General features: G+C 33.5%; 1 protein-coding gene and 2 long non-coding RNA genes across 4 annotated transcripts; 1 reads left to right on the top strand and 2 right to left on the bottom strand.

Moving 5' to 3' along the window:
• The first annotated feature begins 2,646 nt into the window (after positions 1–2,646).
• LOC123692775 lies at positions 2,647–3,581 on the top strand. The gene is made up of 2 exons (XR_006751599.1): positions 2,647–2,876; positions 3,428–3,581. It is a non-coding gene; the product is annotated as an uncharacterized LOC123692775 (long non-coding RNA).
• A 1,087-nt stretch (positions 3,582–4,668) lies between these two features.
• On the bottom strand, positions 4,669–24,345 carry LOC123692761. Of its 2 annotated transcripts, XM_045637550.1 has the most exons (4): positions 24,316–24,345; positions 17,756–17,896; positions 15,948–16,127; positions 13,049–14,793 (listed from the first exon to the last, which is right to left on the bottom strand). In XM_045637550.1, the coding sequence occupies exons 2-4, from the start codon at positions 17,818–17,820 to the stop codon at positions 13,908–13,910; spliced, it is 1,131 nt and encodes a 376-aa protein (XP_045493506.1). In that variant the 5' UTR covers positions 17,821–17,896; positions 24,316–24,345; the 3' UTR covers positions 13,049–13,907. The 2 variants fall into 2 exon arrangements, with proteins under 2 accessions (XP_045493513.1, XP_045493506.1); XM_045637557.1 differs by lacking the exons at positions 13,049–14,793; positions 15,948–16,127; positions 24,316–24,345 and adding an exon at positions 4,669–5,519 and having other exon boundaries at positions 17,756–17,890.
• On the bottom strand, positions 8,325–8,611 carry LOC123692780. Its single transcript, XR_006751600.1, has 2 exons — positions 8,562–8,611; positions 8,325–8,425 (listed from the first exon to the last, which is right to left on the bottom strand). It is a non-coding gene; the product is annotated as an uncharacterized LOC123692780 (long non-coding RNA).
• Positions 24,346–26,773: the final 2,428 nt, after the last annotated feature.

The following is a 26,773-nucleotide window of genomic DNA, read 5'->3' as shown; positions in this document are numbered from 1 at the left end:
TTCTTTGGAAAATGGCTGGCGATGTCTTTAGTCCAAATGGTAGGCATGTCCACTGATAATGCCCGTCTTGTGTTACAAAGGCAGTCTTATGTCTGTCTTCAATCCTTAAAGGAATTGACCAAAAAGCGGAATTTATGTCTAGTGTAGAAAAATATGTTGAATTTCTTGTTTTTATTACAAGATCTTCTATTAATGGAAACGGTTGAGCCTGGGGTACCACTATTTTATTTAGTTCTCTAAAATCTATGCAAAGCCTTGATCTTTTGTTGTCTTCCTTTTTAAAAGCTAGTGTTACTGGTGCTGCAAATGGACTATAAGATTCTTCAATAATATTTTTGTCAAGTAATTTTGCTATTTGCTGTTCAATTTCTATTTTATCTTGAACCGAACATCTGTAAGGTCTTTTACTGCAATATTTGTCCATGAGTAAATCTATACGTGCCTCATATTCTTTGACAGTGCCAACATCATATTTGTCTTTCGCAAAGATGGATTTATAGTTTTCAATCAGTTCATAGATCTTTTTCTTCTGTTGATTATTTAAATTGCCCATGTTTATTTTGAAATTTTCTTCCAATATGTGCTCATTAAAATTTATTGAAACTTTTCCACATGTATCTTCTTTTTTAATTTCTTTATTTTCATTTGTAACATTTTTTTCTTCAGTTTTTTGAGTTATTTCCAAATCCTCATTTTGAATCAGTTTAAATTTCTTAATAAGGTCCAGACCAATTAAAAAATCATATTTAAACTCTTTGCTGTCGACAATATAAACATCAACATTTTCTTCAATTTTTAAAATTTTTATTCTTATTGTTGTCAAACCATTAGTCTTTTTAACACCATTAATTGTAACTAGGTTATCCTTATTTAAATTATTTTCACTTTCTTTCACCCTTAATAATTTGGAATTAATTATTGATACATTAGAACCGGAGTCATATATACCAAACACTTCTAATTTTCCATTTAATATTAGTTTGACTTTAATTAATGGTGTTATTATTCGTTTTTTGTATCATTGTTATTTAATTCCACCTCTATCACTGAATTATTTACAGCTTTACTGTTGTATGTCTTACCGGGATGTTTAAACCAACACTTATCTTCATGATGATATCTGACGCCTTTATTTAACCCTTCACAAATCTTACATGGTTTTGTTATTTTTTCAATATATGGTTTTGTTATATCTTTAGTATCATAATATCTTTTTGTTTTATAGTAGTTTTTTTTGGTTGTTAAATTTTCATATTTACCTATTTCATTATATAGTGCGGCAGTTGATTTTACAGTTTTTTTGTCAATTTTATCCATAATGTAGTCCGGTAAACCCATAACAATAATACTAATCATTGTTTGAGTGTCAATATCTCTGTTTACTTCTAATAACAGTCTTTCCTTCTTAGTTGCATATTCCAGTAGTGATCCAGCTTGATATTTGAAGTTAAATGCATATCTCTCTTGAGTCCAACCCTTATTTCCGTATGTTTCACACAAATTTTCTTTCCATTCTATCCAGTTTGAATTCACAGTTAGTTTTATCAACATACTGGTATACCAATCTATACATTGTTTCTCTAATAAATGTTTCAATATCTCAATCTTCTCTTTATCTTCTAAAATCTCAAATCTCTCACATTCACTCTCAAATACAGTTATCCACTGATTTACATTCGAATTTTTATTTGAAAATTTTTCTATCATGAATCGTTCAGCTACTTTACTGATATTTTTATTTTCTGTTGTGGTGTTTTTATTATTACTCAGTAAAGGTACGGTTTCTCTTGTAATTTCTTCCAAATACTGGTCACCAAACTGTAAATTTTCGCCTTCGTCTAAATATATGTTCCTCAAATCTGTGTTTAAAGGTATCCACACTGCACGTGTCTGATGTCTTTTTTTTAATGAATTTTTTATTTTAGTGAATACATCCGAAGATATTAAACTAGTGTGCTTACTTGCAGGTTTTAAATCATCTGGAATATTAAAAATGCGTCCATCCGTAGTCTCGATTGAGGTTATGCACACCACATTGGATTTTCCATCTGATCCCGCTAAAACTGCGAATTGGAATCGTAGTTTATCCATTTTCATAACTAGAAATGTCGTTTTATAAGGGATTTTAAATTAAACGATGTGTTTCTTCTGAAAACAAAAGTTGAGTCTTTAATATTCGCACATTTAACAAACATAACTTTTACACCAATAATGTTACTAAAATGAGAGAAAAATCACTAACCTGAAAACAAAAGAAACGACATTTAAAGTTTAATTTAACTTTAGCACACAATTTAAATTTTAAACAGTTCAAACATTACTTATCACATCACAATTTTATTTGGCGTCGTTCGCCATTATTAGTTCTCTCGCGACCTCTGTCGTAGGTATGTCTCACTAATGTTATAATATTATCTATGCCGAGCGGCAAAATTCAAATCCAATAAACAAAATAATAGGTACAAAGAAATGAAGTTTCTTTACAAACATATTAAGTTTTAATTACATTAGCTTTTAAGGTACAAGTCCGAGACGGGCCGCAGACCGCAAACTGCAACAGCAAACTGCAAGCGACAGCACTTGTTTCTATGAACAACTATGAAATTGATTCCAAGCGCGGCAACACTGCTGCCTGCAGACCTTAGAGCATTAAACCAACCGGAGTGGCCATTGGCAGGCGTTCCCCGCTCGCCAAAGGTTTGAGTAAGCGTTACATACCTGTTATATAAAACTAGTTGACGCGCGCCCAACGCCATTTTGCTAATGTCAGTGAACGTGAAAAAACCGGAGCGAAATATGCCAAATTGAAGTGAATTTACGTGTAAGAAGTGGTCAGAAACGTGGAATGTAATTAAGGATAATGTTACTTTTCATCTGTAAGTACTTTTATATCAAAATATTGTGAAATATTGCAGCAAATTTGCAAAATACTGAAATATATTGTCAATGTAAAAGTGTTGCCACATAATGGTACTACATCCACTTTTGGGTAAATTTTAAAGTACGTAGACTGTTTTAATATTTAATTATAACTTTTATCACCGTTCATATTTGTTATTATAGAGTAATAAAATTTAGCCAAAGAAACCATAAATAACGTGAAGTATAATTTGTATAAACTTTATGAATTAATGATAAATACCGTTTGCAAATTCATTTATTGTTTATCTCCAACACATGTTTTTCTTTAATATTTTATAGTATACTAAGTTTAAGTTTGTATTTTATTAATTATAATGCAATTACTTACGTTCGTAACATGTACGTAAAAAGGCATTTTTAATTCGTTATTCTGGTATCACTGCATAAAAATTAGGGATGGGACGGTAAAAGAATAATATCGATATAAATATTATCCAGCCGTGGGCGTCTTATGGCTGATGATGATAAATTTTATCAGTTTGTTTCATTCTCATTTTTTTTTCAGATTTCTCAAAGCTGCTGTGATTCGGGATGTTTGGATTCGATCTCCGAATGCGAATCATGTTTCATGGACTCCTAAACGGACTAGCACTAACTAGTGTTTCTGCGTTAAAATAAATGTAAATATGTGTAAATAAATGATGTAAATGAACGACGAAGCTGTCTTTTTGTTCACTATTTCTTGTTTTATATGTAAATTGTGACATTCACAAAAAAATGGTATTAGGCTAAACTTTATGGGACGTCGAGTTGAGAGGCGTAAATTTTTTTGTGGTTAGCTGTTGTCCTACGGAACCTAAATCTAAAATTTGCAATTGACGGAAACTTTTAGTTTTTGAGATATGAATTTTTGAAAACTAGAAAATTACTATAGAGGTTATACTACATCTTCTCAACTTGTTATTCGTTATGAATACTTAGATGTCACAAATCACAAATATTTAATTTATCATTAAAATTAAAATTCTAAATTCATTGAGCATAAAGTATCGATTAGTATTATAATTATTATCGACTTAAATTATCGACGCGTTTTCGCACTATCGATGTTTACATTGACGTTGAATACAGACACGGTGTCTATGTGTGTGTTTGTACCAAGGTTTGTACTTGTATGTGTATAGTCATGCTGGTGTTTGATTATTTTGTCGTGTGCGTGTTGTAGCGACGTAATCTCAAAATGCGTTTGTGTTAACACTATTTAAATGTGTTTACTCGTTCCCCCCGCAGGAAATGACAGACTTTTTGACTATGAAAGAATTGCGCGTGTCGTCTCCGGTTGGTTTAATGCTCTAAGCTGCAGACGCAACGCGCAGCGTGCGGCACAGATTAAGTATTAGTTAGGCGTGCGGCCGCGGCGCGCAGCGACCGCAGACTGCAGTATGCAAATGCCAATTATTGCCATGGCAACTATTTGTTTATTTATATTTTAATTGGTGAATTCTTATGACTTTTGCGTTCTGTGCATTGTGCAGCCAATAATGCACAGAACCGTGTCTCAGTTGTTCCAATAGCTTCATGCGAGACAGAATGTTAGACGCTACCGATAGTGTACTAATGTGTCTTTTACTAGAAGAGGAAGATGATGATGACTTGTTGTTATTATGTGCCAAAAGAAAAAGAAAAGCACCTAATCTTTTTTTTAAAAGCCGAACCAAAGAAGGAAGTTATTCTATTTTGATTAAAACCCATATAATTAGTGACGAGGAAAAATTTCGAAAGTATTGTCTGATAAATAAAAATCAATTCGATTTTATACTCAGTTTTATTAGTGATGACATCCAACCAAAAAATCGACACGCCATTACTGCGGAGGAAAAATTATATCTAACTTTAAGGTAAGTTCATAAAATCAAAATATTCATCATGATCTGACGACAATACATGTGGCGTGCCGCTTGGCTTATTTTGACCACTGTCAGTGGGTCTTGGTGAATTTGGTGTAGGCGACAGGCTATAGGCAGAAAGTGATGTAGGAATCTCTGAATTATCAGTTAAAGTGAATGAAGAGTTGGACAACTTTTTAGCTGCCATTATCTCGTACTCTGAAAGGACTTCATATAAATGTTTCTTAGCTTGAGCTTTTTCCACTTGTGGCAAATTTCTCAAAACTTCACCTATGTGACGAACAAACAAGTCTATGTCATCATCCTTCTTTTTCAATATTGTTTTAATCAAACTCTCTCTTTTTTCGTCTCTTTCTTTCCATACTTTTAAAATAGAATCTTCTTTTAATACTTTGTTTTTGAAATTTAAATTTCTCTTCTGTTTATTTTCTGTTTCAACTTTAGTTGTGTCGTCATTGTCACTATCTTGCTCGGCATAAGACATGGCTCCATCTTTGGATCCTTCTTGTTCATTTGAACTGAGTAGATTGTCCACACTATCCTCCTCATTACTCTGTGGAGCCCTTGGTGACGAAGGTATATTTGAGCCACCCGATCTGTGTTGAGGAACACTTTCCAGAAATGATAGCAGCAGATGTCTCTTGTCTTTCGAGTGTTTAGGAGTAGCTGAACCTGTACCTAATTTATGTTTTTTCTTGAATCTATGATATCCATCGCGGATAGCCTTCCATTTCTTTTTACATTCGTCACCTGTAATAAACAAAAAATTATTTGTTACAGATTCTTGGCCACCGGTGAAACATATGAATCCTTATCTACTTCATTCCGTCAGTGTCCTACATATCCCGAATTGTGAAAAGGGTACTTAATGTTATGAGACAGAAACTAGTGCCAATTTTAATGAAAACACCCACACAGGATGATTTCAAACGCATTGAACTAGATTTTTGGCAAGAATGGAATATACCTAATTGCATTGGTGGAATCGATGGTAAACATGTGCGTGTCAAATCACCTAAAAACAGTGGATCGCTATTCTTTAACTATAAAGATTACTTTTCTGTTGTGTTGTTAGCAATTGTGGATGCAAATTGTAAATTTGTAGCAGTGGATGTTGGTGCCTATGGCAAAGAATCCGACAACGGTATATTTAACAAATCGATAATGGGAAAAAAAATTGCAGAAAACAACTTTAATATCCCTCCATCGAAACTTCTGCATGGGACTAATGTAACGTCACCTCATTTCCTGATTGGAGATGAAGCCTTTGCTTTAAGTAAATTTATGATGAAACCATATTGTAAGAGACAAGCGCGTTTAGAAAGAGATAAACTAATTTATAACTACAGATTATGCCGAGGTCGTCGAGTAACTGAAAATGCTTTTGGGTTGCTATCTCAAGTATTCAGAGTATTTTATACGACTATAGCTGTGGCGCCGAATGTTGTAGATGATTTGATATTATCATCTTGTTGTTTGCACAATCTTCTTCGAGATGGTTACCTTGAGCGACATAACTTGCCATTTCATGTTTATGATGCTACTGATAGGCCCCAGGAAAATATGTTAGAGATTGCAGGTTCCAGTGGATTTGCTAATAGTGACGGATTTCAAATTAGAAACAATCTTAAAGATTTTTTCTGCAGCGCAAATGGTGCAGTTCCTTGGCAAAATGACACTGTTGATTATGACGGAACACAGAGGAGGAGACAGAGACCACGCAGACAAAGACCATCAAACAGCTGATTTCCCGTGAAATAGCATCATCACATAAAATGTATATAGCATTTTTACCAACTTTTCGTTTAAACATACTTGTAATTTACATAATAATATTGTGTACTCTAAAAACATCTGAATAAAATATTTAAGTTGGGTACATACTATTTTTATTTAAATGCTTTCCTATTGCTTTCCACACATTATCTTTAGCCAAATTATTTCGGTAATTTTTATTGGATATATCGTAAAGAGCTGGATGACCAGCTACAATGTTTATAAGCTTAGATTACAAAATAAAAGACAGATGGAGCGTTGCCGAACTAAACCGAATAATTTATCGTCATTTTCAATAAAGCTATGTGTGCTGTCATTTCACCGCTGCACTGTACGTACACGGTGCTTCTGTGTGCGGGTAATGTTGCCAGATATTGAAAAATTTCCCAATTTTTTCCCCGACTACGGAAAAAAGAGGGTTATGTTTTTCGAGTTTATGTATGTATGTATAATATTTCTTTGACACGCCCTGCAGTATAAACCGTTGGACCGATTTTGAGTGGTGAGGTTTCATTGCAATGATCTGAATTATTATGTTAGTGGCGGTAGTGACGTAGGCTATATACATAAATGAGAAGTCAAGTTTTAATTTTTATTTAAATTCTTTTATTACATAAAGTACCTGCCTACTAAAGTTATATATGGACAAAATAATTGTATTCAATTTTTTATTAAATAAATTACATAAAAAAAGTTTCAATATTAACTATAATAATTATATTATTTTTTATTTTTCATAATATATGAATACGAAATACGAATAGCGGTAGTTTTTAGTCGAGAATACCGGACATTTTATTTTCATCATATCCATCATGGAGTTCACATAAATTAAATCGCTAGCGAAAACGACTATGACGTTTTTAAGCTTTATAAAAGTAACAAAATAATGTATTATGCTTATTAAAATAATCTAATAATGATCATGAACCTTTAGTGCACTATACAAATAATCACATTCACGATCGAAAAATCCAACAGCATTACCCTGAAGATCTTTTAACCATTTTACCGTTTTACCAATAAAAATGGCAAATTCATTTTCAAAATACTGGCAACATACGTTGAAGTTTTGTATTCCTTCATATCTGTAAAATTATTATTCGTATTAAAGAAATAAATCAGCCAAATAATCTACAGAAAACCTGTGAAACGATGTTTTATCTTTTTTTTTGTTTTCGGGAACAAATTTTACAGCGTTTTATTATCACAAGACGGCATTTTTTTACTAAAATTGCAAACCCTTTTTGACGTATTGCATGACATTATATATGCGCTATAGCAATGGTGCAGCGACGTATTTGTTTTTGATTTCGTATTTTCTTTGACAAGGGCGACGGGCGGTTGTCATGCTCCATCTGTACTTTATTTTGTAATCTAAGTTTATAAGTTTCTCTTCATCGTTATCCGAAAAAGTCGACATTTTGTGAAGTCTCTGCAATGATGTCAGGCACACACAAAATAATACAAGTTTCATTTTACTTAATTTATTACATTGACAGACTGTATAAAAGACAAAGATAGTTTGTCACTTCCGCGCAGGTGTAAGCAAAAGTCATAAGAATTCACCAATTAAAATATAAATAAACAAATAGTTGCCATGGCAATAATTGGCATTTGCATACTGCAGTCTGCGGTCGCTGCGCGCCGCGGCCGCACGCTGCGCGTTGCGTCTGCAGGCAGCAGTGTCGCCGCGCTTGGAATCAATTTCATAGATGTTCATAGAAACAAGTGCTGTCGCTTGCAGTTTGCGGTCTGCGGCCCGTCTCGGACTTGTACCGGCTGCATATTTGATTCGATGTCCCCGAATTTCATTATTTTTTGCTGTTTAGTCGATAGCTGGTAGTGGATTTTCTTAACAAACTGCTTTTCTTTTCCAACTAAAATGCGTAGTTTTTGTGAAAATCGAAATTGAAAATGATATTTTTCAAGGTTATTTTTGTACTAAAAACGCAACTAAAAAAAAGTAAAATCTTAAGCCATTATAGTATCAAAATGTCTAAATATCCCACTCACACGCATTATTTTTAAATATATTCATGTACCTATTACTTTATTTACATATTACAATTTTTTTTGTTAAAATATTATTTTAACAAAAAAAATTGAAAAACTTTTACTTTTTTTAGTATTCAAATAGGTAGCGAGGAGCGAAGCGACGAGCGTGTTAGGTTAACTCTTGAACTGCCGCACGAGCCGAGCGAGCGAAGCGAGCGTGCCGCGGCAGCGGCCGGCGAGTGCCAGAAGCGACTTTAGGGCGATTCCCACTCAAACAAAAAAAAAACTACTTTGGTTTAAACAACTTGTTTGTATTTTATTTATGTATCGTAAAATTATTTTTATTATCAAATGCTTTCTAAGTTAAAATTATTTTTGACAAATTCATTTTAAAAATCAATTTCTAATTATGTTTAATATTTACAATCGTGAACGCGTCATATAACATTTATTATCTATGGCATATCGTCAGTCGTAAATACGTGGTAAATACAAACTTAAATTGTTGGCTATAAGGTAACAGTACCATTCATGGTCAGCGTTCCAATTTTGGTCGATTTTGAAAAAAAGCGGCGAAATAAGAAATCTTAATGCTGTTGGAAAAATGGAAACACATAATTATAAACTATAGACAATCTGCTTGTCAAAAAATGACGTTTCTCAATATGAAACTTCACATTCGCATTATGGCGAGCCGTTATACAGGATGCAGTGGTGAAATTGTAAATTACGTGTTATTTTTGTTAAGGTTGGTGAGTATTTCTGCTCGTTTTATTATAATAAAATAAGGGTTTTTGAGATATAGGATTGCTGTGATACTTAAGGTAACATACCTGTCAGACAAATGATACCAAAAAATGCACATATTTCTATCCTGGAAACTGCGTATACTGCGCTGACCATTACTGGAACGTCCAATAATCATATTTCCAATGATGGTCAAATTGACCACGATTGGTGTAATAAGGTTTTTTGCTTTTTTGATCAAATTTAGAATATTTGTCCGCAGAAATAAGGTTTAACACTTTGACAGCTAAGTATTTTATTTATTTCCAATCTCTGACAGCCGATCACGTCCCCTGTCTGTGACAGTTTTTTTTGTTAGAGACGCTGATCACGTACTGCGTACGTGTGTGAATTTCAATACTGTTTACTTTAAAACAACGGCCTGTAAGCGTGATCCGCGTCATGTCAAAGCTTAGATGAATGTTTTGGCTACACACACAAACGCACTTCAAATACTTGCGGTGTGTGGGGTGCGGGAAACAAAGGATCGCACGAGCCGGGTCGACACTCGACTCTCGCGCGCCAGTTGCCTAAGCGATCGAGACGTGTGACAATTTTTGGCGCGAAATGACTTCGCGACGACGATTTCGTCTGGATTCGGAAAGAGAAACTAGAGATATTATTGACATTTTGCAAAATGATGAGGATTCGGATATTGAGGAGAACACCACGATAATAGAAACTGAAGGTAAGCTATTGATTTACTTGTATTTTTGAAAGATCGTAATTGCTTTTGGTTTTGAATAAGTACCTACATGTTTTGTTTTTCAGAGGCAATAGACGAGTTTAGAGCCGGTCAAGAACAATTAGAAGTTAGTGATGAGGACATACCCGAGCAGGAACATACCAGAAGACATACCAAGCACCGATAAGGACAAGGGGGCGGTCAAGGATTAGAAGAACAGGTCTAGTCTTACTGCCCAGATTGCAACGTGCCCTTGTGTTATGACCTGTGCTTCAAAAAATACCACACCAGGAAAGACTACACGTCATAAAATTCGAAAAATGTTGATGTTAGAGTTTTTTTTTTTTTTGAAAACGTGCTTCATTCTAAGTTGATTTTATAATAAAAAAAATACAATTACACATGTTTTTATTATTTTATATAATAATATAAAATATCTTCAATACAATGAAAAAAAAATCACGGCCGCAACTATTATAGTTTTTTTTCTATGAAACTAACAAAATGGTCAAAAAGTGCCGGCGCGCCCAGAATGGTACGCTCATTATGTATGCGGCTAATTAGCATAAAATAAGCGCCACGTACGTCGGACGTGATCCGCTGTCAAAGTGTTAATTTCATCGTTATTTCGTTTGTAAATAATGGTCCAGTAATGGTCAATAGTGACCATTATTGGGGTGACCATGACTGGATGTTGAATTACAAACCGTTATGTTTATATTTTATAGGAGTAGGAGCGTGCTTTTTTATTGAACTATTTATCCTTATTTTTGCCAAATTTATCAATTAGGAATAAGAATTTATTTGGTTTCGTTGTTTCATAAGACAACAATGGCACCAAAGAAAGACTACATGCCCCATCAAATGGGCCTTGCGAATTGCGATGGAAGCTGTCAGAAAAGGATATAGTTATTCAGCAGCTGCTCAGAAATATGGTGTACCGAGAATGACTTTAAGGAACAAAGTCACGGGAAAGAGTCCTGCTGTCTGTCATATGGGTCCTCCTACAATTCTTTCTACGAATGTGGAAGTCATATTGAAAGAGTGGTTGTTTGCAATGGCAGAGCGACATTGCCCGCTAGGAAAGGAACAACTATTAGATTCAGTTCAACTTATTATAAAATCTGCTAATAAGAATATTACAAATGACAGACCCGGAAGGAAATAGTTCGATTTATTTTTAAGCAGACATCCATAAAACAAATCTCTTGTTTCTTTTATCATGAATAACACACATTATTGATAAGCCTAGTGACCATAATTGATGCTGGCCATAATAGGAGCAGACCATAAATGGTGGGTCAACATTGGGTTTTTGGCTGTCCATCATTGGTACTGTCTACATCAACTTTTCAAATTCATTTTTTGACTTTGCTATTAAAGACAAGACCTATTTATAAGCTTTCGTGTTTATAGGAATCCTGCCTTAATCAATATCAACAGTTTTGAAACATATATGGTTTTAATCAGATAATTATATTTCGGAAAATAAAATTTAACAACATTAAAGTGACCATGACTGGTGCGTTTACCGTATACCTTTTCAGGTAGTTAATATAATTTTAGAAATTGTTATATATATAAATTAATAATCCGGCAATCTATTTAAAAATATTGCCTGTGTGCGAGATTATTAGAAGTTTTGATACGACAATGGTATAAAAGTGTCGTTTTTAGTACAAAAATAACCTTAAAAAAATTATTTTCATTTTCGATTTTCACAAAAACTACGCATTTTAGTTGGAAAAGAAAAGCAGTTTGTTATGAAAAGTCACTACCCTCTACCTATTTTACAACTCTAAACAATAAAATTCGGGGACATTGTTTCAAATATTTAACCCTTGTACCTTTATACTTCAGATTTTATTTATATCTAAAAAACGCTAATTTCGTCACTGACTCACTGATGATCATCAAAATTCTTAAGGTATTTCCTAATCTCCTAGAAAGCTGGAATTTTGTATGTAAGCTAGTATTAGCACACAAACAACAAAAAAATTATAAAACTTGTAACTTTCATCCCCCAACCCCTTAAACTAGGGGATGGGAGTTTGTATGAGACCTGTAATTTTAAATTAAATTTTGATGACGCTAGAGCTCTTAGTCAAAATATGTGGCTTGGCCGTTCGTTACTACAAGAACTATTGTACAACACAAAAGTAATGAACAGTGAATTAATTTTTCATCTTACGCCGATGTGAATGTAGCGAAATGGCCAAGCCACATATTTTGACTAAGGTGTAGAGTTTGTGAAGTTAGGCCTTGTAGAGTTAGGGCGTGTAGTGTTAGAAGCTTGGCTCTACATGAGATCTGATAACTTTTTGACAGTGCGAGTCATATGGGCTCGTCTAGGCAACATTTTACATGAAAATGTTTTTGGTGGGATTATCATTTTCCAATAAGTGTTAATGTGTACATATTTATTTGATTTTAATGAAATCTCATAGATGGCGCTGTTACAAAATTAACATTATACAACTTATGTTTCTCTTCCCAAGTTACATACTATAATGGCATAATTTTTATAGTGTCAATCTAGATATTGTCAAACAACATGTATATATGCGTCATTTGATTATTATTAATAATTTCCAATAGTTAACGTGTGTTTGATTTTTATAACAGTTCATAGATGGCGCTTTTTCAAATTTGTCTTTATACTGCGAAGATTCATATTTAACTGTTTCTCTGCCAAAATTACAAATGACGTAGTTTTTATAGTGTAAAGCTAGATAATAGCATGGCTTTCTAAAAAACAACATTTAAACATGAGTCACAATCCGCTCCTGCTTCCCCCATGGTACATATTAAAAAATTTTCAAAGGAAAACCCGCATAGTTCCCGTTCCCGTGGGATTTCCGGGATAAAACCTATCCTATGTGTTAATCCAAGTTACCCTCTATATGTGTGCTAAATTTCATTATAATCAGTTCAGTAGTTTATGCGTGAAAACCATACATACATACAAACCTTTCCTCTTTATAATATTAGCACAGACTAATAATAATATACTACGATAGAAGTAAAGACGAGATTTACGTCGTTGGTATTATATTATTATTATCTGTGCAACAGATAACATCGTAACACCTGTTGTCTAAGAAGTGCTATAAAAATGCTACTGCCTATATTATGTACATGACTAAAAATTTGGAATTTTTAGATTGAATATTTATTGATATTGTTAATGGCAAAAGCAGAATATGTTTTATTTGGCTTACAAGCACTATTCCAATTTTCAGCAAGAGCCAAAAACAGCTTGCAATAAATGCAGCCTCTTATAATATTTAATAGCCCTATATTATTTGAGAGGCCCTAGACTATTATTGATTTCCAATATACCTAACTACTTACATACAACAATGCACGAATGCATGAATATTCAAATTAACAAATTTCGTTACTTATCTCTTTTACCATAAAATCACAATAAAACTCATAATTCTAATAAACTATGCACGAAGAAAATACATTTAACCACTCTATATTACGTACATATCGTCTTCGGAGGCTCGGGGAATATTACAGTTGCTGAACAGTGACGAATTTTTCTATGCGCATTATCAGTTTGGGAGTACTGTACTTTTTTTAGAAATTCGTCAAATTCAATTGGCATGACGTCTGATATTGTTGAAAACTTAAACAAAATTTGTAATTATCATATTTGTAATACTCGAATTTTTCCTCCAATTCAGCCTTTATAATATCACCTTTTGCGGTCAATATGTTTATAACTTCTGCAACTGAAGTTGGCAGCTCAAATCCTACATTAGCAAAAAGGCAACGCAAATCCAACGACGTACAAAAATTGCTCAAAGAAATTCCATCCAGCGCTGCCATTCTTGCAATAAGTAACTTCATTGATTCAGATTCAGAATGATCACCTTCTTGTTTTATTTGCTTTGCAATATGCTATCATAAATATATTCATCGTTTTGTACTTCACCTTCAAACGAGATCTCGGCAGTAATTGGTTCTTGCTTAACTATTACTAAATTTGTATCTATAGTCGTATGTTCTTCACTCTGGACTCGTGACGAGGCCTTTCCACCTTCAAACGAGTCCTCGGCAGTAATTGGTTCTTGCTTAACTATTACTAAATTTGTATCTATAGTCGTATGTTCTTCACTCTGGACTCGTGACGAGGCCTTTCCACGTTCAAACGAGATCTCGGCAGTAATTGGTTCTTGCTTAACTATTACTAAATTTGTATCTATAGTCGTATGTTCTTCACTCTGGACTCGTGACGAGGCCTTTCCACCTTCAAACGAGTTCTCGGCAGTAATTGGTTCTTGCTTAACTATTACTAAATTTGTATCTATAGTCGTATGTTCTTCACTCTGGACTCGTGACGAGGCCTTTCCACCTTCAAACGAGTTCTCGGCAGTAATTGGTTCTTGCTTAACTATTACTAAATTTGTATCTATAGTCGTATGTTCTTCACTCTGGACTCGTGACGAGGCCTTTCCACCTTCAAACGAGATCTCGACAGTAATTGGTTCTTGTTTAACTATTACTAAATTTGTATCTAGAGTCGTATGTTCTTCACTCTGCACTCGTGACGAGGTCTTTCCAGAACATTTTTCAGCAAATTCCAATTTGATCTTATGTCTCGACCGCAAATGTGCATGTAACCCACTAGTGGATGATCCGGTGGTTTTTATAACTCGAGAACATATCTTGCACTTAGCAGACTGTTGGTCGCTGGATTTTAGAAAGTAATTCCACGTTGTTGATGGATGTCGCTTCCTGCAATATTCTACAAACTCCTTTGTAGACCTGAAATTTAAAAGATTTATTTGAGATAAGTTACAAAGTTATAATAATATGTAATATGTACAGAGTATACCTATACACTTTACAATAAACATATTACAAGATTATTGGTTTGTTCACTGAGCCGAAATTATGCTTTAGTTAAGGGGAATGGGAGTTGATGATGCGTATTGCGTATAGGGCGCTACAAATTAATTATTATTATTAGGTGTCGAACATATAAAAAACCTCACACTCAAACTTCGAGCATCTTGCTGAAATATTTTAAACTCTGACAAAGTGGTTTAGTAGCTGACTAATGATTTATTATTATCTACAGCTACTGTAGTCTGCCCCACATAGGGGCTATAGGACCTTCAGTCAAGTAAGTCATTATCTTACTAATTAACATTTCTTAAATCAACTTATATTCAATCAAATCAAATTTTCATTTGGTTAGTAATCAGTCCCCTCGTCCCGCTGTCCCCTTGTACACGTCCCAGTCGGATTGTTTAATCCGCCGTATTACAAACGGCCGGCATTTTGTAATTTGCCGAAATTCGTCTTTTTCCAAAATTCTACAAAAAGACGGTCGTGAGCCGACGTATATCGTATTTCTATCAAGTTTTAAAAAACACGAACCTAACCTAACCCACACCCTTATCCAAACCAAAAATTCTGATTACGAATTTTCGGCCCTCCCCCCATCGACCCGCGTACCTTCCAATATCTTAGATGTTTTACATTTCCGATTGCTATTTGGGAAATGTATAGATATCCTAGGCAATGTGTATAAAATAATTTATTTCACACATTTCCGTGCGATTTTAGGAATGACATAGGTACATTTCCTAGGAATTGTATACACCCCTTTGGCCCACATCCCTTCCCATCCCCTACCCATCCTCTCTTTCCCTATCCTCATTCCCTCCCATCCTCGCCCCTTCTACCTAACTCCTTCCAAATCCCTTACCAGTAGGCAACACCCGTAACCCAGTTACGGTAATCTATGGACGGCGCACGCTTACCATCAGGCAAGGCGTCGCGTCGGCTCGTTTGCCTTCTTCTACCATAAAAAAAAAATGACGGATTACATACATTTCCGTTAACATATTATATTATATTAAGATTTGTTTTTAAATAAATTAATTAAAAATATTATTATTAAATCAACTTACATATTATCCATGTAAGATTTTTGTGCATTATGTTGACGAAATTTCCTTTGACGTTCAGCATTTGATTTTGGTACTTTTTTTATTATTTCTTCATTTTTCTTCAAATATTTCTGACGATAATAATATGCCCTTTGACGTGCATTAGTTTTTTCTCTTTTTCGCTCTTTACGCTTCTCTTCTCTATAAAACGAAAATATCTAGGTATAAATAATTAGAGCTAGCGCGCACGAGCAACTTTGTCTCCGCAACTATTTTGTCTCCGCAACTATTTTGTCTCTCCCACCTATGGGCTAGTATGAAAGTGCGCGCACGTAGCGACGCAACTCCCCATACAAATCGATGGGAGATACAAAATAGTTGCGGAGACAAAGTTGCTCGTGCGCGCTGGCTCTTAGGCTTAGGTATAAAGTGTAATGAGAATGACACACCAAAACAATATTCATTTATACAAAAACAATATTAAGAAGTGATTACACTGGTCTGCAAAGAAATCCTCCTTTGAATAAAAATATGATAAACATGGAGATCTTAACATGCTGAATCTTCAATCTAGATCTGATTTCAGTTTTTTTGTATCACGTCTAAATTTTTTTTTATTGCCGTTTTTAAATACCTACCTCAAATTTCTGTATTGCTTGGTAGTCTCTCTTGCAATAATGCTATTTTATTCGGTCTATATGAAATTTTTCATCACAAAACGACTTGAATTTATAAAAAACAAGAACGATATCTACTGAAGACATTATTTTTACACTAATTTGTAGGGAATTTATGGGCTACCCCTACCGTACCGTAGTTCTCATCATGACTCCGCGGCGCTCAGTTCTAAGCAAAGTTTTAAGGTGATTGTTGATGATTTTAACCTAATATTTTGGTAAAATTTTAATATTGTACTGATACATTGATGAAAATTTGTGTATAATTTCAACAATAAAGCAAAATTGAATCACGTGTTATGGATTTTTCAACGACGCCACATTGAAAGCGCGAGTCTTTATAGGAAAGCAAAAGCAAATAGCTTATGTTCTTTCTCGGGGTTTAAAGATTGTCTGTGCCAAATTTCATTAAAATCAGTCCAGTAGTTTATGAGCCTATTCATTACAATCAAACAAACAAATTTTTCCTCATAATAATATTAGTGTAGATGAAGAATGAATTTATTAATATTATATACTATATGTATACGTACATACCTACTGAGAATCTAAATTGAGAATTTGAACTATAATCTTTATCTTTATTTATTTCTTCCTTTTACAATACATATTATACATACAGGCAACATATACAAGGTGTAGAAAGCTGCTTTCTACACCTTGTATATGTTGCCTGTATGTATAATATGTATTGTAAAAGGAAAAAATAAATAAAGATTATATTATATTAACTATACGCATAGCATGTGTGTGTTTGTCTGTTTAAAAGAGAGCGGCTAAACTGTACCTACATTATAGGGCGTAGAGTTGAGAGTTGTAATTTTTTTTATGGTTAGCTATTATCCTATGGAACCTAAATCTGAAATTTCACACCAAGGAAACTTTTAGTTTTTGAGTTACGAATTTTTGAAAATCGTAAAATTACTATAGAAAGTTACTCCATCTTGTTTTTGTTACGCATAATATATTTATTGTTTTGTCAATAACCTAACCACAAAAAAATTGTCGACTCTCAACTCCACGCCCTATAATGTACAGTTTTACCAAGAGAGCTACTTTTAATATCGCTCATTTTATGATCAAAAATTTAGGTTATCTTTATAGCAGTATTATATTTTCAATTCAAAATTAATACTGCATTAGAGTACTCACTCATTTTCTGTCACTATTTTTTCGTGACTTTCTTCATTAATAATAAATGCACTTTGTCCATTCATATTCAAATTCAAAACACTTTATACACAAATTTTACAAGTACATGCTATTCACTGTTGTACATAAATACCTATACACAGGGTCTACGCAGCTAGTACTTTCTGACTATATAGGAGAAATCTCTGTAAATCGGTGTTCGAGACCTTGTCAACAGATGGTGCTGTGTACGTTGCACCGTTTCGTTTTACCATAATTTGGTAAATTAATTATTTTCAATAAAGTCATTATTTTTTGTAATACATCATCCGTTCATAATAAATTATAAATCTTAATTCAGCTTATATCATCAGAAAACAAAAATCTGTTGTAATTGTGTAAAATTAAAAAAACAAATCTGATGATAATTTTGAAACGAAACGCGGGCAGCCATTTTGAAGTTGGCTGTCACCTTCCTGTCAAGTGTCCATGTCAAAACATTCTGTTTCCCACCTCGTGCGATTCGGAAGTGCTCATGGTGTTTTTTCATGTTTTTTGTTTTCTCCACCGACGACCCGGCCTGTTTTTATTGACTTTGATGTTCCTGCCTTATACGATCCTACCGCTTTCCGCTTTTGACTCCGACGATTCTGTATTTTGCTCTCTGACCCCGGCTACGTTTTACGGACTTGAACTAATGGCAGCTGTGAAAAAGTGTTGTGTACCCAACTGTGGTAAGTAGATCTTAGTTTTGTTCTGGTTTTTAAAAGCTTTATCATAAGTGTAATTCCTAAATTCGGGAACTCGACTCGATTGCATATGTTTGAGGTTAAGTACTACTTAAGTACTATGCACAATTTTCGTTCATTCGAACTCCTTTTATCAATTCATTGAGACGTTTTCTTGTAACTAACCGGATACAGTAAATCGGCCACATTAAAATTATTGTTTATCCATGAATTCACCATTAAGCAGGCCATTTGGCCTGGGTGCACTTTAGGAAGCTGCCATTTATTAGCTCTTGGAAATGTCTTAGAACGACATGAAATCACAAGTTCCTGTAAGCCGCTCCCTGAAGGTCACTCTGACCCTTATCTGTTACATGGGTTACACCAAAATTAGGTGTTCTGAAATATATTTTTTTATTTATTTTCCAGGTGCTGTTGATGAAATTTTACATAAATTTCCTAACCCAGATAAAGAGCTAGAACGCTTCAGAGACTGGATTTATAATGTTGGAGGCGACATATTAGGAAAAGAGAACTTGTACATTTATAACTACCGACGAGTATGCCATGTACATTTTGAAGAAAAATATCACACTAGAAGTAAAAAGCTCAGTCCAAGTGCTATCCCCACTCTTCGGTTATCTGGTAACTATAATTTACTAAAGCGTTACAATAAAATGACCACAGCAAGTGCTTAGATAAAAATTTTCATTTATTTCACATGTATGTGAGATGATTTACATCATGAAAATATGGGTGCGTTTCAATTAGAGTTGAGTTGAGTAAAGGGAAAGGAGATGTGTTAAAATAGACCAAACTCATTCCTCAAATGCATTTGGCGTAGATAGAGTTAGTAGATAACTCCACTCTGATTCCACACAGCCTAAAATTAGAAAATTAAGCCTAACATTATTCAGTTTTAAGAGGCCGTATCGATTTTAGAGTGATTTTGACTTATTTCTGTAATTCTTTAGGAGCTTGTTTAAGAAAACTAAATTAGCAACAATGTGTTATAGTTTCTTAAATTAAAGATTTATTCAATATCTAAAAAGTGTCTGAGACAATTTATTGATTTTTATTAAATATTTTTAAAAATTATTAAATATTTTTTACCAATCTTGTTTATACTTAGCTGCTTATATTTTTTTTCAGCTTTTTCTTTTGTAAGAAAACATCCCCTGCAGGAGATTAACCAGCAGATACCTATTAACCCAGATATGCCATCAGTATCAGGTGAGATATTTCATATTTCTCAGTCTATCATGGTCATTTGTAATTTTGTAATTGTGATGATATTTGATATGATGATGATGATAGTTTTGCTGTTTTGTAAATGTTTCAATATATTCAAAAAATATCATCACTAGAGGCTAGAGGTGCTTGCGACTTCGCCTGTTTGTTCTTAGGGGATTAACAAAATCTTATTTCCCCTTAGAACGAGAATTCTTCCAGCGGTTAATTGTATCCCAAGTGTCATTCTGATATGACTACAAAGTTACATTTACAGTTTAATTCCCATGGGAATGCGATGATTTCCAGTGATAAATTCTCATGAATGGGAGCCCCATAAAAATAAATTTTATTTAATTGAACATTCTGTGAATGTGTCTACCGTTTGCTTTCATGAATTTCGAGCAGATAAATTAATTTTGTTGTATGGGAATCCCCTTTTGTATTTGTTGTTGTAGTGGCGATATTAATATTTAATACATATCCATCTGTCTTTTTATGTCAAAATTTCAAGTGTCTAACTAGCACAGTTGATAGATACAGCCTGGTGACAGACGGACAGACAGCAGAAGCCTCTGTAATACCCCTTTATGAATAACCCTTTGGGTACGGAATCCTAAAATAACGTATATTATAATAAAATTTGCTTACTTTAACAGGAATTGGTGTTACTGAAAAACAGCCTGGACTTAATCCTATGAGACCTAGCATAACCTTGGATGTGGATATCCCTCCTCGTGCTCCTGCTGAGCCTGCTAAGCCTTCAGTACCAAGTAAGTTTTTGTATTAGCATATATATAACTAGTGGTGCCCCGCGGCTTCGCCCGCGTGCTCTTAGGGAATTAACATAAAGTGATTTCCCATGAGAATGAGATATTTTTCCGCAGTGAAAAGTAGCCTTTGTCAATGTTACTCTCCAGCCTTCCAACTATCTCCACACCAAAAATCATGGCATAATATAGCTAAGTTTTGACGTGAAGGTCGGACAAACAAACACACTTTCAAATTTATAATATTAGTATGGATTAGTATTTCACCTGTGCGAAATCGAGGTGGGTCGCTAGTATTCTATAAAAATTGTGTAATGTTTATTTGTGTAGTATGTATTTTACATACTATGCTTTAATATTATGATTTTTACTAAATTAAATTAATTTTAAATTTTTAATAAGTAGGGTGTTTCAATTAGTAGATATAAAATTTCAAAAGGTATTGAAATCTGTAACCATGTAAGCAGAATGGGGGCAATATATGTATATGTCGTGGTCATATCGTAAATTTGCTCATTTCATGAAATGGCCAATTTAGTTTGGCCAGATCGTTAAATCGTCAACGTTTCACGATTTGGTCATCCACATTTGGCCAGATAGTCGATCTGGCCAAACGTGGATGGCCATTTCATGAAATGCGACCATTTTTGTTTGTTTTTTAAAAAGCGATTCGCTTCTGGCACTCGCCGGCCGCTGCCGCGGCACGCTCGCTTTGCTCGCTCGGCTTGTGCGTTGTTTATTAAAGTCTAACCTAACCTATATTTTATACGATCTGGCCAAATGTCGATGACCAAATCGTGAAACGTTGACGATTTAACGATCTGATCAAACTATGTTGGCCATTTCATGAAATGAGCAAATCTACGATATGGCCACGACATATACATTAGAAGCACAGATTAAGATGTACGGATACAAAATCATATGCCAAACTCAACAAAAAAATTGTGGCTTGAATTTTTTAAAAGACATGGCAACCAAACCCTGTCTTTGTCTTTTGGCATGAAGTCTCAAAATAACTATGTATACCTACATAATATATAAACTATATTATATTAATTTCTGTTTGCAGAGACCACAAAGAAAAAATATGTGGACGGTGAGCAGATGTTGCAGCAAACAATCAAGAAATTGCAAAAAAGGAACGACTCTTATAAAGAACGTTTGCGAAAAGCAAAGAAGCTATCTACAAATACAATGTTTCAAAATGCTCTAAAGAAATTTAAAACCTTGGCTGCGATTTTTACTGTTATGCAGTTTCGAGAAATAATGAAACCAAAAATGGGGCGAAGATTTTCAAATGAAGAGAAAGTTATGTCACTTTCACTCTATAAACTTGGGCCTAAAGTTTACAGGTGGCTCAGTAAGATTTTTGTTTTGCCTTCCCCTGCTACTATAAGCAGGCTTATTTCAAGGGCAGGTTTAAAGCCTGGAATTAATGAGAATATATTTGCCCAATTAAAAAAGAAGGCATTGAAAATGAAACAAGATAATAAACTGTGCTCATTACTTTTTGACGAAATGGCTATTAAACCTCATTTTGATTATAACCCTAGAAAAGACAAAATAACGGGTTTCGTAAATCACAACGGCGAAGCAACAAGAAAAATAGCCAATCATGTACAGGTCTTCATGATAAGAGGAATCACCAAAAACTACAAGCAGCCTATATATTACTCCTTCAGTCACGGGAGCACACCTAAAGGAGTTTTAGCCAAAATGATTGTTGATATCATAAGAAAACTCCAATCAACAGGATTCACAGTGTTGTCGACAGTCTGTGACCAGGGTACATCAAACACGAGTGCTATCAATTATTTAATTAATGAAACTCGAAAAGAATACCTAAGACGAAATGAGGTGCTTAGGCACTCTGTCTTTGAAGTTGATGGGCAATGTATAATACCTCTTTATGATGTCCCTCATCTTTTAAAAGGACTTAGAAACAACCTTTTAACCAAAAATTTAAAATTTACATTGGATAGTCAAGAAAAAGTAGCGAAATGGGAGCATATTACACAATTGTACCAAAATAACCCATCTTACAAAGGACTAAAGATAATAAAAAATTTGACTGAAAATCATTGTAATAAAGATAAGATACCTAAGATGAAGGTCAAATTTGCATCTCAGATATTTAGCCAGACAGTTGGAAAAACAATGGGTTATTTGGCTGGTAAGTAATATTTTTATTAACTAACAAAGCTATTCTCAAATAAGATTGACTAACTATTTTCAATTAAATTCTGTGTTCACACATCAAACTTTGTAGTATTTTTATTTTATTTAGTACAAAATGATTCTTTCTCCGATATCTTTGTCTTATGACAAATATTAATATACTGGCTTCAATTAGTTTAGAATCACCCATACGATTATCTACATGGTTAGTACTATGTATAATAATTTATATACCTACAAAAAGTATATATATCCTAGTATAACAAACATGTGACTGTTCATTTTTTTTTTCAGAAAATGGAATTTTACCTGAAGAGACGAAGGACACCGCAGATCTAATAATTTTTATCGACGATCTCTTCGACTCGTTAAATGGAAGTTTTCAGAATTCGAAGAATAGGAGCGGAAAAGATCTTCTTAGAAATGTCACACCAAGTTCTAAGCACAGCGAGGTGTGGTCGAAGTCAAAAAAAGTGTTAAAATCTATGAAGTTTGTTACTGTTTCGGGGTCCTCTGGTACTGTTCCATCAATAAATAACTGGGTCCATACTGTTGAAAATGTGGAATTGCTGAAAGAAACTTTGTTCAATAAATATAATATGAAGTCGATGTGGTGTAGGCATTTAAATCAGGACCCCCTAGAAAATTTCTTTGGCAGCATACGTAGCCATGGTATTAGAAATGTAAACCCTACGTGTGCTGCCTTTGAAGCCGCATTCGCCTCACTATTAATTAATAAAATGAGTAGCAATTATGCGGTTGGGTCGAATTGTGAGGAGGATTCCTGTGAAACTTTAAATGCTTTTGAAGAAATGTTTTTATCAAAATCTCAGACATCCAACACTGAGAGTTGTGATATTGATTTGGAGGATTTTATTAATGATCAAATAATTGTAGATTACGAAGAAAAGAACAGGAATCCTACAATAAAGGCCCAGCTAGAGTATGTGACTGGTTATTTATTAAGAAAATGTAAACCAATTATAAAAAACTGCAAGAATTGTCATAACTATTTGTTTGAAAAAGATTTGGAGAAAAACAAATACATTTCTAAAAGAGAATATGTTAAAAATAAAAGATATCTAACATATCCGACAGACAATATAAAAAAAATGTTTTCAGCTATACAGGATGTGGCATATCATGTATTAAAAAATAAAAATCATTTAAATAATTTAAAAGCTTACATTAATTTGGTGTTGGATGTGTCAGTGGATTCCTCTTTTATAAATTGTCCAAATCATAAAGATGAAATAAAGAAATTTATGTACAATTTTTGCAGTAAGTTCTTTGCTTATAATTGGTGCAAGGCTACAAATAAATTAATGGACGGTACCAGCAAAGACTGTGATGAAGGAGATTTTATTCAAAGAGAGGCATTAATATTAGGTAGTCGAAGAAGAAAAAATAAATGATATTTAGTACTCATAACCGTGTTTTCTTTATATTAAAAAAAAAATAGAAATTAAGAAAGCTATGTAGGGTCCTATAGTAGGGTAGATATATATATACCTATACTCGTCCTATGCTTATATATAGTAGATAACATAGTTTGCGACCCGTCCACTAGATGGCGCTAGTTCAAAATTTTGCTGTAGACTCTATACCCGATATATATAAGTTACTTTATGCCTATACACCTATATATATAAAAGTACTCTGTGCTATACACCTACTTTCTCATAAACAGCTGCTTATGACGTATTCGTCCGATTTCGGAGCAGCTCGTTTCGATTCGTGTGAGTTTAGGGTTACCAGATGAAAAAATCAAGAGTCCTGAGAAAAGGCCTGATTTCCATGGAAAAGTCCTGAGATTTTCTACAGCTTGAGAATTTTCTCTCAAAAACGTATTAGTGAGGCATTTTATAAATCAATAATCAAAGAAAAGAACTTACCTACTTAAAAAAGTTTTTTCAAATATAAAATACGACAAAACTAATTAATAAAGTATCTATTTGGATAAATACCTAAGTATTGATTTTACTTGCAAAAATATATATTTTATTGATATCTTAATTTTTCTTAATTTTTCCGCGCGGACGGAGTCGCGGGCGTAAGCTAGTTTCAAATTTCAATAATAAAAATTAAACAAGAGACTGATAAATTTCATGAATAAAAATGTAAAAGAACTACATATTATGTATTTCGGTTGTATTACCTGGGTGTAGTTTAGTTTTATTGATCTAAGCATTACTGCCCCGAGCAAGCTCAAGTTTGTTTGTATGCACGCGTAAATCTCAGGAACTACTGGGCCGATTTCAAACATTCTTTCATCGTTAGATATACGTATGTATAACTGAATGGTACCTATAGGTCGTTTCACATATTATGTTCCACGGGCGAAGCTAAAGAGGATCGCTAATTAGGTGTTAATTAGTATAATAATGATGATTCAGCATTTATTTCCACACAAAAGTATATATTATGATGAAATTTAGTACAGATAGGATATGTAGGTACGTAGATACTAAATACATAGTGTTGTTTTTCATAATGCTCATATAGGTAATTCAGTCAGAAATCGACATCCGAAATCGAAAATTTAACAATAATTCCAAAAGTTTTCAAACTTCGGTCAAGTGAATGGTACATTGGGACGACAATAAATCTCATTTTGCAACCTTGTCCGCAGTCCGGAACTGCAATTAAATTATTTTTTGCTGTATAGTCGTGAAAAAAAATCCACTGAGATTGGTTGCAAATTTAATACGTGATATGAAATATTATATCGAAAACTTTCCCAAGTTTGCAGAACTTTTGGATTTTTTTTCACGACTATACAGCAAAAAATAATTTAATTGCAGTTCCGGACTGCGGACAAAGTTGCAAAATGAGATTTATTGTCGTCCCAATGTACCATTCACTTGACCGAAGTTTGAAAACTTTTGGAATTATTGTGAATTGATTGTCTTGACTGACTGGAGTAATAGGCTACTTTTACTTTCTGAATTTCAAATCTTTGGTTAGTTCAATGTTGCTGTCTCGTGACTAGGCAATAGGCATAACAGTGCTTTGATTATAATATTATATAAACCTTTTTGGACTATCTTCGATATTAATGATAATAAATATTAATACATGAAAATCCACACAAGTTCTAGATATTCTCGATGGTGAGCTATTTGAACAGCTTTTAAATGCCGGAAAAAATTATATTATAACTAGCGGTCCGCCCCGGCTTCGCCCGTGGTACATGTTTACGTTTTCTCTACATAAGATCCATCCTCGTACTTCAAGAAATATAATAAAAAAAGAATTATCGAAATCGGTTCAGCCGTTCTCGAGTTATGCGCTTACCAACACATTTTGCGATTCATTTTTATATAAAAGATTATAATCAGAATCGTCTGTCGTAGAAAAAACAAGAAAGGGTAACAAAAAAAAACACAAAATAATTCCAAAATTACCTGTAATTAAAAAAATAACATAAAAATGTACTTACAACCGAAATTCTTAAATTAAAACATTATAAGTAATTCATGTAATATTCTATTTCTTTCTCATACAACATGCACTTCGACCGCCGACCGCTGAACGAAGTCAGCTATAAAATTCTATATAAATCTATACTTTATAATAATTGTATCTATTATATTAATTGTATTGCTTTTAAGCACGCATTAAATGAATTAAGTTACATTTGTTCACAACTTCTGAAAATGCTCTGTCAGATAAAATAACAATGTGTTAAAGTGTAGTCCAAATGTGTAAGCTATCAGTGAGTCTATCAGCAAGTTGTGAAAATGGACCTTAGTATTTTCATGTACGTTTATAACTTTAGAAATACACACAAAATTATATTTTATTGAACAAGAATTATGAATACAAAAGGATATCTGAGATATGTATATTAAAAATCACTTGCGTTATTTTTTCAATACAAATATCTCAAATGTCTTTTTTTTTTGTAAATGAAATAATTTGTAACAATGCCCAAGTAAATCAATATGGGTAATTTAATATGTTGATTTCATATAATTAAAAAAAAAATGTTGTGTGGTTTTATGAAACCACGGTAAAAGTGAAACTTTTTTTAACACTATACACATTTAACTAAAAATTATCGTATTTGTACGATAATTATCGTACGTATCGTGCGTCACGCGACATGCGCTACACAGACCAAAAAG

The sequence above is a fragment of the Colias croceus genome, chromosome 1, assembly GCF_905220415.1.
Source record: "Colias croceus chromosome 1, ilColCroc2.1".
Classification (NCBI taxonomy): domain Eukaryota; kingdom Metazoa; phylum Arthropoda; class Insecta; order Lepidoptera; family Pieridae; genus Colias; species Colias croceus.
Note: the sequence above shows the minus strand (reverse complement) of the source record. Positions and strands in the feature narration are given on the sequence as shown.

What these genes read in the sequence shown, in the direction of transcription:
- LOC123692761 (XM_045637550.1), bottom strand. Translation starts at nt 17,820, where the DNA reads ATGAATGGACAAAGTGCATTTATTATTAATGAAGAAAGTCACGAAAAA. An exon ending in AAAATAGTGACAGAAAATGA is followed by an intron (nt 16,128 to 17,755) that starts GTGAGTACTCTA and finishes TTCGTTTTATAG; the next exon opens with AGAAGAGAAGCGTAAAGAGC. An exon ending in AAATCTTACATGGATAATAT is followed by an intron (nt 14,794 to 15,947) that starts GTAAGTTGATTT and finishes TTTAAATTTCAG; the next exon opens with GTCTACAAAGGAGTTTGTAG.